Raw genomic sequence first — 11,567 nt, 5'->3', positions numbered from 1 at the left:
CCAATATTTATGGATTGATCCTTGTAGGCTATTAATATACGTAAGCCACTAAATTATAATACTAAATTTGCATGCCTTTAGATAAGGCGAAATGTGTAGATCTATTATATTTAAGACCATTATTATAACCACATTTCTAGCAAATAAATAAATAAATTATTATTATACTAAGTGGCATTAATTGGCTTTGTTTTACATGAACCATAGAGGTTTGTTATTTAGTACACTCTGTCCTGATAGCCGGAGTACTGCGTCAACTGGGTCGGCTTTAGCTGAGCGGCTGCAACGCGGTGAGGATGTTGGAGGTGCTCCGGCCGCCGCGACGGTATTAGGTACTCGAACATACCCTGCGAGTGTTGAGCGAGCATGTTCGCCAGCTCGCACGGCATCGGGTCCGTCCAGAAGAAGTCGTGGTTAAGCGCTGTGTCCGCGTCCAATCTGATCGGAATTAACACCGATCAATAATGTGATCATAGGAATATAACAAGTGAATTATGTTCATCGAAAAACAAAAATTGATTCGAATGTATCACTTCAAGATTTAGTGCGGTAGTTTCCAAACGTACAGACAGATAAAGCTTTTTAAAAATATGCATTTGGTTCGTAATGCTCTTATTTAAGATTCCTGAGGTTTGTCAACTTTGTTTGTTAAGGCATGAAAATTTTGAAAATGAAAGGTTTGATAAGAACGACAAAAGTGCTTAGGTGGCATTTACGGATGGAAATACTAGAGAATATATACTAGTTAGTTTTTTTTTTTATATACAACTTAGAATGTCAAACAAGCTGACGGCCCACCTGATAGAAAGTGGTAACCGTCGCCTATAGACATGAGCAGTACCGTGGACATAACAGAGATTACATGCATTTACTGTGTCTGACTAGCGCCATCTACCGTTCTCTCTGTACTTATCCATTCTTTATGCCAGGTTGTCTGTAAGAGATCGCTTGTAGCGATAAGGCCGCCTCTTGTATATGCACATTCTGTATAAATACTCCTTGTATACATCTCTACTGTGCGCAATAGAGAGTTTATTATTATTATTTTTTAAATTTTACTAAAATTCACACCTCCCCTCTTAAGGAGAGGAGATGGCAACTTACCCCCGGCAGAAGCACAGTCGGCCGAGGTTCAGGGCCCCAGGGAGAGAAACCGGCGTACAATGCGGGCAGAATCTAAGAGCACCGCTCACTGCATCTTTCCCGGGAGTGAGCCGCCTCAGAATGCCAACCGTCTGAGATGTTGTTCCAGACTGTTATTATTATTATTAGATATCCAAGAAATAGAAAAAAAATAACCGACAACTATCGACTATATTTAGTAAGTTTTACTGAATAAACAAAAAAAAAAAAAAAACAGTACGGCGCGGTACTGCTGCTATTGTAATTTTTATTTTTCAAATTTATTTATGAAATAGAATTTTAATGGCAGGTAACAATTCTAATCAAAACAAAAGCCGTGACGGTTTCTCCGCAGAGTTTTTTTTTTTTTTATAACACACGGGTGTAGTGATACGCAAGCGAGTTGGTTAAACACTGGTTTATTCATTGAAAGGAATAAATAGAACAAATTATTACCGGCCAGTATTTACAAAATTATTAGTGGCCAGTACGTGAACATAATATAGGTACTACAACGGGCAAACGAGCACGCCGCTCAGCCGATGGTGAGTGACCACAAAAATGTACAGGTTGTAGGATAGAGCTCTGTCTCTGTGCAGCGAACCTTAAGCGAATAATATTAACTAATTAATTTTTAATTAAACGTTCATAACATCATCATATCAGTCTCTAATCGTCCACTGCTGAACTTAAGCCTCCCCCTCGGAGGCTGCCTGTCAGTAGTTGCCACGCTTTGCAGACGGATTGGCAACCGCAGTCAGGCTTAAGAGATGTTTAAGAGGAACGCTGCTGCCCAACCCTCGTTCTCCAATAGTCGCCTCTTACGACACCGACAGGAAAAGAAGGGGTAGTATATATATATATATATATATATATATATATATATATATATATATATATATATATATATATATATATATATATATATATATATATATATATATATATATATATATATATATATATATATATATATATATATATATATAAGGTAACCCTTAGCCCCGGTCCCCAACTGATGTAGCTGGGTCCACTCCGGTCTCCTCCTCCGGCACGACTACACCAGGGATTATGCACAGGCGGCGGCGGAGATTAGGTAATCCTTAGGTTCGGGAACCCTACAACCTGCGGGTGGCCAACGAGCGACCGTTTCTCCAGGTCTCTCTGAACGCCGCGACCGCACCTCGCGCTTGCCCAGCACGAAGACAATATTAAAAACATGCTGGTCCCTCTAATATCGCCACAACCCCTCCCCTAGATAGAACTGGAAACCTTACTCCCCGCAGGAACACAACGCTATTAAAACAGCATTGTTTGGCTGCGAATTTCTGCAAGGTGGAGGTCCTTCCCCAAGCGGGAGGTTTAGTGCCCTACCTCTCTTAAGTCTACATCTACGTCTACACTAATATTATAAAGAGGAAAGATTTGTATTTTCGCGTGTATGTATGTTTGTAATGAATAAACTCAAAAACTACTTTGCCGATTTCAAAAACTCTTTCACCATTAGAAAGCTACATTCACCCTGAGTAACATAGGCTATATTTATAGCTAGAAAAGATTAGGGATCCTCACTAAAACTTTAGTAACGTAACTCAAGGAGTAAAAAAATGCTATAAAATATCTTTGGTCGCGTGCGCTGCGGAAACTATCGGTGATAGAACAAAAGTATGTTTTTTTTTTTTTTTTTTTATTTTATTAAAGTTAACAAACAGTAATACAATATATAATTATAATAAGATTACATTTAAATGTAATTAATAGTACTACCAACAACGTTCACTACAGATTGCTATATAAAGAGAGAAAGTATATAAACATGCAAATATTGGCGAGAAGTCGAGCCGACCATTATATCTATTCATTAAGTTAAATTATAAATAACATTGACACAACCACATCACCGGTACAAATTATGCAAAACAACCAACAAAAAAAAAAACAAAGTTATTTAACTATACACATGTATTTTATAATTTACTAATTATGTGCACGCATTACTAAATTCCTGAGAGAGGGAGCAGGTTACTAATTGTTTGGCTACCATTTTTTTTGAAAGTTAACGGTTTAGTAGCAAATATATCAATATTATAAAATTTGTCATTATATATTTTCAAAATTCTATTTATGGGTGAACGAATACCGGAATTGGTACGGTATCTGTTGATTGCAAACAATTCTTGTCTTCGTGAATTTCTCATTTGTGTACGCACTGGAACTTTATAATTTATCTGATTTGTTAATGAAATACAGTCATATTTACCCTGAACAATATCATACAGAATCAGAATCTCTAGTTGTATGCGCCTTGATTTTAAGTCTTGCAAATTATACAATAATTGGTCATATGAACGACGGTTATGAGAAAATTTATATATTGTAAACGTCGCAAAAATTTTTTCTGTACCATTTCAATTTTATCACAATAAAACTTATAAATAGGATTCCATATAGTTACAGCATATTCCAATTGAGATCGAATAAGGTTTTTATATAAATATAAATAAGTAGTGGGTTTCTTAAAGTTATTCGTACATCTCATTACAAAACCATACATTCTGTATGCCTTAGCAACAATATTATCAACATGTGTATCAAGCACAAGTCTAGTATCCAATGTAAGACCTAAATGTTCTACAATATTAAAGAAAATATCAATAACTACAAAAAACTTCGCGATACTATATGTCCAACTATTATCGTTATATCACAATAACCACTTTGTACATTTCAAAAGTTGATAGAAATACCGACTAAAATTACACCATGTTATTCATACTTCTGTTTAAATCCTTATCCAAATAAATCATATTGTTTTCAAAACTGTTTCAATTTATGTAGATTACTTTTTGAATTGTTCAATTCGACTATTCCATTCGATAGATATTACGATTTTAATAAGTCATAGAAATAGAAAATATAACGCTATCGCATTGTACTAGTACATGTTATTCATACCTATTTATTAATTTATATCCAAATAAACTATTTTGTATTCAAAATTGTTTCAATATCTATAGATTACTTTTTGAATTTTCCAAATCGTAGGTATATTTCATTCGAAACATATTATGTTAAAAAGTCAGATATAGAAAAGGCACCGCCCGCCGCCCGCGCCGTGTCTGCCGCGTGGCTAGCTAGCCAGGCGTTGTAGCGGTGCGGGAGAGGGGCATGGGGAGCAGTCACATCTATGAAATAAGTAGATAGGTAGGATCAGATAAATATGAAAAATGTCCACCCGTGCGAAGCCAGGACAGGCCGCTAGTTATATAATATAATAATAATAAAATTTTATTTTTGGATGTAAATTATGTGAAACGAGCTATCAATAAAAAGCGATATAATTTGCCTTTGCGTGGGACTGGTCTCTATACTAAGTTAATATACTAGTTGTGCTAAATAATACCTGTGTTACACAGTCACCAAGCCTTCACCCAAGTTGCCTAAACATAAACAATGAATGCAATAATAATTATGACAAATGGTGATTTATGAAAAAAAATATATATATGCCAATTTTTTACTTCAACATACTGTCGTATATTTGTTAAAGTTACTTCTTTTGAACAAATTAAGTTGTTCAAAAGCCTCTAATATCAACTTTTTCTAGTTTGTTTACTAATAGAGGAATGGAAATAGTATCGAAGGCTTTCGTTAAATCAAGAAATATGCCAACATAATATTTTATTTATTGTTCAAATTTGTAACAATACCATTTGTTAAATTGTGTACTGCATCATTGGTCAATTTACCCTGGTAAAAACCATACTGTGTGGATCGGATAATATTGTATTACGTTCCAAGTGATTAATACGTCGTGATTTTAATCATTTTGCCAAAATGTTTGAGAGTGTAGCAGAATAGAATTGGGTCTATAATTATTTATATTGGTTCGATATCCACTTTTATGTATGTATGGAATGAATTTGTGCCAATTTGAAAGTATCCATGTAGGAGAAAGAAGTAAATAAAATAAATAATTAAACTTTATTATCATTATTATATTTTATTAATTTAAAAATTACAATGTTAAAATTTACTTGCCATTATGTGGCGAAAACTGTTATATTTGTTAATAAAGAAATATATAATATAAATATAATAATATTTAGAAAAATTCCTGTTGAAAATGCCAGATTGCAGATTTGCATTTATTTACAAGTGGAGCGACTAAGATGTTTTTCTTGACTTCACCATGTCCTGAGGCGCAGTTTGTTCGAAGCTTATTAATAATATGTTTAGTTTCACTTTCGTCACTAGGAAGTAATGTAGAAGAAGAATATGAAGGAGTGTATTTGTACAAGAGAGGTGTAGGGTTAATACAGCGATTTTCAGTTATTGTTTGTTCGAATTTAGCAAAATCTGAATTTACTTTATTAACAGAGGCTAAACAGTCGTTGGGGATGCAATGTTCATTACACAATGGCGGGCTTCTTGTTGTATTTGTGATTGTTTGAACTTTACGTGTATATTGTCTCCAATCTTGATACATTTTAAAAGTCCTTGGGTGATCTCTGGACCTTCATTTAGCATTCATATATTTTTACGATTACAGATAGTTCTGATAACTTTATAATAAATAGTACTATTTAAAGTGTCTATAAAACAATTTGTTGCCAAATTAACATCATTCGTTTTGTATTATATATTATAATAAAGTCTAACTTATTCACGTCTATTGTAAGTGAGTCATTGTTAATATATTTTATATTTCTACTATTAGGGAAATGTACCAAACATTTCCCTAATTTGAGACTGTATGCAAATAGAGCACTTTCACTTTCACTTTTGTGATTAGTAAGAGAACTTTGGACTACGTGACAGGAAGCTGGGTTCCAAGTCTTTAACAAAACGTGATCTAGACATGAGAACTTTCGTATCGGGATCGTATGTGCAGGCGTCTCTAAGTCTCCAGAGGTTGTCATATTTAGATAGTTATCTGACCAGTTGTCTTGATTGTTGTGAGATTTATCGATGTTCATATCTCCCACCGATATTATGTCTTTATATGCATACCCAAAAAACCTGTGACATTACGCTCTGTAGGGAGACAATAGACAAATAATTGACTATGATGTAGTTATAGATAATTAAGGTAAGGCAATTAGCATTATTATACTATTATACCTTACATTTGTAAAATCGATAACTTTTGCAACAAACAACAATAATAACAAGTAACGCCGATCTCGTGTCTTACTCACAATCAAGGCACAAAATGAGATAGAAAACATATTAGGTACATTACCGTGCCCGTCGCCGACGCTCGAAGGTGTGCACGCGCAGGCGAGCTTATTCATTATGGCAGTGCACTTCAGGCCGTCTCAGTGACCGGACCAGTGTTTTGTGTTAATCACTGTTCTATGAAGTATAAGTGTATGTTAAAAGATCAGTTTATGACATTATATTTATTTATTTGAAATCAAAATTAATATTATTCCAATACATATCATATCCCATAACTAGGTTTTAAATTTCCCTAACTGAAGTGATCAACTGAAGTTTTGCTTCCGATATGCAAAACATCAAAGCTCCTCGCGAGTCCGATTCGCCAGTTACCAGCTCCAGTTCCACCACCCGGAACATGAACAAAAAGAAATACCTGGAGCAATTTAAATTCCCCTTTTGCGACGAATCGTCTAAATACGAGATAGTCGCAAAAATTGGTCAAGGCACGTTCGGGGAGGTGTTCAAAGCGCGAGTACGTAACACGAACAATAAAAAGTTCGTCGCAATGAAGAAAGTGTCGATGATCAATGCGAATGAAGGCTTCCCGATCACGGCACTACGAGAGATAAAGTTGCTACAACAGCTCAAACACGAGAACGTAGTGAATTTAATAGAAATATGCCAGACCAAAGCGACGCTTCGCAACAAGTACCGGTCGTCTTTATATTTAGTTTTTGAGTTTTGCGAGCACGACCTAGCCGGTCTACTATCGAATGTTAATGTACAATTTAGCTTGGGAGAAATCAAGAAGGTGATGAAACAGCTTATTAACGGTCTGTTCTACATTCATGTGAACAACATACTGCACAGAGATTTGAAGCCGGCAAATGTGTTGGTCGCAAAGAATGAACTACTGAAGTTGGCAGACTTCGGTCTGGCGAGGGCATTCAAAGTGGCGAAGTCGGGACAAGCGAACAAATATACTAACAGGGTCGTGACGCTGTGGTATAGGCCTCCGGAGTTATTGTTAGGTGAGTTTTTTCTTTTATATCTCATATTTTTCAATCAGTCCCAGAACTATGAGACGATTTTGTATTTATATCGCTTCTCTTTATGTGCTTAGATTAATTATGTGATTTCGTGAATAATTCCAAAATTCATAGTTTCCCACTTTTCCTGAGATGTAATAAATATTTTTTTAAATAGATGAAAAGAGAACGGTTAATGCATTGCACTTTTTTGTTGGTAGGTAACCGCAATTATGGTCCACCGGTGGACATGTGGAGCGCCGACTGCATCATGGCTGAGATGTGGACACGTTCACCTATAATGAAGGTGAGTTTTTTAAATCTTTTCTATCAAACCGGAGTACGAGGACATTATTTATATATTTTATATTAATTTATTCTAATTTCTCGCTCAGGCGACTAATCTTGAACATGACTTTGAGGGTTATTTGAAGGTCGACTTGAAATTTTTAAATAAAAGCACTCTTTTTGATTTCATCGATCCAAATATGCAACCATTACAGTGGTCATTCCGACCTATCTCATAGATGATAAGCTGAATGTAAAGTTTTGCGGTCTACATTGATCCTGGTTAAAAAATTCGAGTTTCCAATTGAAAATCTCAATTAACCTTTAAGGTCATCGTCATGGTGGTGCGGGTAACTGCAAAACAAATAGACGTGCTTATATGTACTCTTACTAATTTAATTATTTAAAATTTCTTACATGTGTTCACTGTGAGATGTATGATGTGTACCTTTTGGCGTACCTCAAGGCAGCATTCTCGGCCTTCTATTATTCATTATCTATATAAATGATATAATGAATTTGTTTAATTTAAATGACGATACAGAAATAATTTGTTATGCTGACGATATTGTGATTGTCTTTCGGGATTGTTCTTGGACAGAAGTCTTTAAAAAAGCAGTATGGGGCATAGCGAGGCTCGGACAATGGTTGAATCATAATCTATTGACTCTTAACACGACAAAGACCAGTTATATGTGTTTCCATAAAACAAAGCCTTCCAGTGCACCAGCCTTTTTAGCAATTAAGCTACACTCTTGCTCAGGGGATTTCATCTGTTCTTGTGAAACTCTAAAGAGATCGTTTTCACTAAAGTATTTGGGTATTATTCTCGATGAGAGGCTCACGTTCAGGCATCATATTTGTAGATTGTCAAATCGCGTTTGAAAAATCGTACATATCATGAAACTTTTTCGAAACGGATTAAATAGTAAAACACTGTTACTTGTTTATAAAGCCATCTGTCAACCTATAATTTTTGCATGCGGTGCATGTCAGTTTTTGCAGACAAAAACTGACATGCTCCGTCTTGAGCGTGCTCAAAGATCTGTTCTTTCTGTTCATAATCCTTAGGAAAAAATTTCAATATCCCACTCGTTTTTTTTTATATTCTGAGGCCAATGTACTCACAGTTCGACAGTTATTTATTTTAAAAGCAGTCACTTTATATCACAAAACTCTTGATCACTCTTCCTTGTTACATTTCAGGAGGCTCAAGCTAAACATTCCTACCATCAGATCTTCCTTTGCCCGTCGTTTTGGTGCATTTGCATTTCCGTCAATGTACTATAAAATTAACAAAGTGTGTCCACTGATAGGTCATGGCTCACATATTATGAAACACAAATTAAATAATTATCTTTTATCACTATGTTATGAAGCAACTGAAAAACTGTGGTCTGGAAAGTGATAACAACCAGTACACACACATCTTTCACATGGATTACACAACACACATTCATACATACTCACGAACATTCCCACATTCATTTACTCAACTTCGTTTCTCTTGAGGGCATATATTATTAGTGTTCTATAATTGCTTCTGCATCTATATTGTTGATTTTATTACTTTTTTAACTATTTCAATTTTATACTCCTTTTTTTATTAATACCCGCCCACTATGTACTTTTTATTATAACACATTTGTGATTTGTTAATCTTTGTCGGGTGCCTACGACACAGGTTCGTCTAGTGTGGGTACCATTGTATCTTGTTTGTAACTTTGTGTTTTTCGTCAAATAAAATAATAATAATAATTGAGTCTCTTGATATCTAATAACTTTTGTAGAAGTCATTTAATTTATTCTCAGTCTTTACTTTGAGAAAATTAGGTGATCCAGTACTGGTACTTTTGTACTTCTCCCTACCTTATTTCTTTGCCATACGACATCCCCCGTTTTAAGATATATATTCTCCTGGAGCCGAATAAGCCTTTTCCAGTAGACTCACACTGGCACTGGCACTGCTTTACTGCATGCTTTCTAATATGCCCGAAGGCAGACCCATTTTATATAGTGCAAGCCTTACCGGCTCGTATCCAGTTAAGTCATTGTATGTTTAGTTCAAGTTTAGTCCATTCTTCAGCGATATTACTTAAAAAACATTCTAGAATGCGTAACACCTTACAGTTCTCTTCATTCCTACTGCTGTTTTATTCTCGCAGATATATAATGTATATTATTATTGGCTGTCGACGCAGGGTTCGACTGAGCAGCAGCAGCTGGTTGAGATCTCGCAGCTGTGTGGCTCGTGCACGCCCGACGTGTGGCCGGGCGTCGAGAGCCTTGAGCTTTACAACAAAATGGCGCTGCCCAAGGGACACAAGAGAATAATCAAGGTACTGTTAGTACTGCATTCGTCATCATTACAGGCTTACAAAAGAAAGAGATGTGCTCTAACAGTCCCATTGCCAGCAAATGAACAAAAACCATACCCCATTCTTGCAAATATAAAATCCTTGCTATAACATAAATAAATACATTTTAGGCCAACCACAAATTAGTGAAGAAAGATGATGCAAGTATGCGACTTCCAAGTAGAGAATACACTAACAAAATATTTCCTTTCAGGAAAGGCTACAACGCTACATCAAAGATCCCTACGGCTGTGACCTGTTAGATAAATTGTTACAACTGGACCCAGCGAAGAGGTAAATAGGATTTTTTTTTTTGAAGAACATAATTCTGTCCTTGTATTCCTATAATCACATTATTGATTGGTGTTAATTCCCCTCAGATTGGACGCGGACACAGCGCTTAACCACGACTTCTTCTGGACGGACCCGATGCCGTGCGAGCTGGCGAACATGCTCGCTCAACACTCGCAGGGTATGTTCGAGTACCTAATACCGTCGCGGCGGCCGGAGCACCTCCAACATCCTCACCGCGTTGCAGCCGCTCAGCTAAAGCCGACCCAGTTGACGCAGTACTCCGGCTATCAGGACAGAGTATACTAAATAACAAACCTCTATGGTTCATGTAAAACAAAGCCAATTAATGCCACTTAGTATACAAGTAATACACGCCATCCAGTTCCAAACTAAGCAGAGCTCGTGCTATGTGCTACATTTTTTAATATGTGATTATGGACTGGTAGCCCAGCAGGCAGGACACTAGCCTATAAGGTATATTAAGACAGTGAAATGTTCTAGAACTTTAGTATATAAGAAAATGTACATTTCATTATCAATTTGTACTTTTGTGATAAACTTAGAATGTTATGTAGGTACTTATTGTACAGAGTTAACTTGAATTAATTAGAATAGTGTTTACAGAATGTTGTACAGTTGTGCCAGTGTAACTGAACAGTTTTGTCAAAGTGAGTTCAGTAGAAGAAACAGCAGAACATGTCGAACCTCCTGCTCTAATTTTTTATTGTTTTTCAACCCTTTGAGAGAAATGTTCACTTCTGCTGGAACATTTACTACCTATTTGAAAATTTGTATAAAGACTGAAGATAATTTGTATATATGTGTACAACTCAATACCTAGTTCCTACAGTGATTGTAAGTGATACTGAATAAAATAATTATTATAATAAAATTGTTCAGTCTTTTATTTTCTACTATCTATCCCCTCGACTTAGTCCGTGTGACTGGGATATGTTTACTAACTGGGATTACATTCCTATATCATTCTCCAATCTGTTATAAACTCTTTGCTACTGTTTTCTAAATGTATGTTTTTATGACGTGCATTGTCATTGTATTATTAAAGATTACGTATCTTATGTCTAATGGTTTAATTTATAAAATGTGGCGACGAGAGTAGCAAAAAAATGGACGCAGAACAATTTCAACAGTTCCTGCAGTTGCAGCGCATGCAACATGAACAATTAACACAAGTAATTCAATTACTTGCAACATCAACACAACATGAACGTGGCCCCGCGGAGACGCCCGTGATGGCCGGGAATAATCAGGATACACCCTGCACACCCGTTTCTAGCACATTAGGTATCAA

The 11,567-nt window shown here is 35.9% G+C and overlaps 1 protein-coding gene across 1 annotated transcript; it reads left to right on the top strand.

The window, feature by feature from the left end:
• The first annotated feature begins 6,631 nt into the window (after nt 1–6,631).
• LOC113518522 (cyclin-dependent kinase 9-like) lies at nt 6,632–11,141 on the top strand. The gene is made up of 5 exons (XM_052894800.1): nt 6,632–7,319; nt 7,538–7,623; nt 9,806–9,943; nt 10,176–10,255; nt 10,342–11,141. Exons 1-5 carry the CDS (start codon nt 6,635–6,637, stop codon nt 10,559–10,561), a joined length of 1,209 nt encoding a protein of 402 aa, XP_052750760.1. The 5' UTR covers nt 6,632–6,634; the 3' UTR covers nt 10,562–11,141.
• Nucleotides 11,142–11,567: the final 426 nt, after the last annotated feature.

Source organism: Galleria mellonella, unplaced genomic scaffold (assembly GCF_026898425.1).
Source record: "Galleria mellonella isolate WM207_F2 unplaced genomic scaffold, CSIRO_AGI_GalMel_v1 utg232, whole genome shotgun sequence".
Taxonomy (NCBI): Eukaryota; Metazoa; Arthropoda; class Insecta; order Lepidoptera; family Pyralidae; genus Galleria; species Galleria mellonella.
Note: the sequence above shows the minus strand (reverse complement) of the source record. Positions and strands in the feature narration are given on the sequence as shown.

Excerpts from the sequence above, each read along its gene's own strand:
- LOC113518522 (XM_052894800.1), top strand. The coding sequence starts at position 6,635 with ATGCAAAACATCAAAGCTCCTCGCGAGTCCGATTCGCCAGTTACCAGC. Across the intron at positions 9,944-10,175 it reads GACACAAGAGAATAATCAAG|GAAAGGCTACAACGCTACAT; the intron begins GTACTGTTAGTA and ends ATTTCCTTTCAG. Across the intron at positions 10,256-10,341 it reads CAACTGGACCCAGCGAAGAG|ATTGGACGCGGACACAGCGC; the intron begins GTAAATAGGATT and ends AATTCCCCTCAG.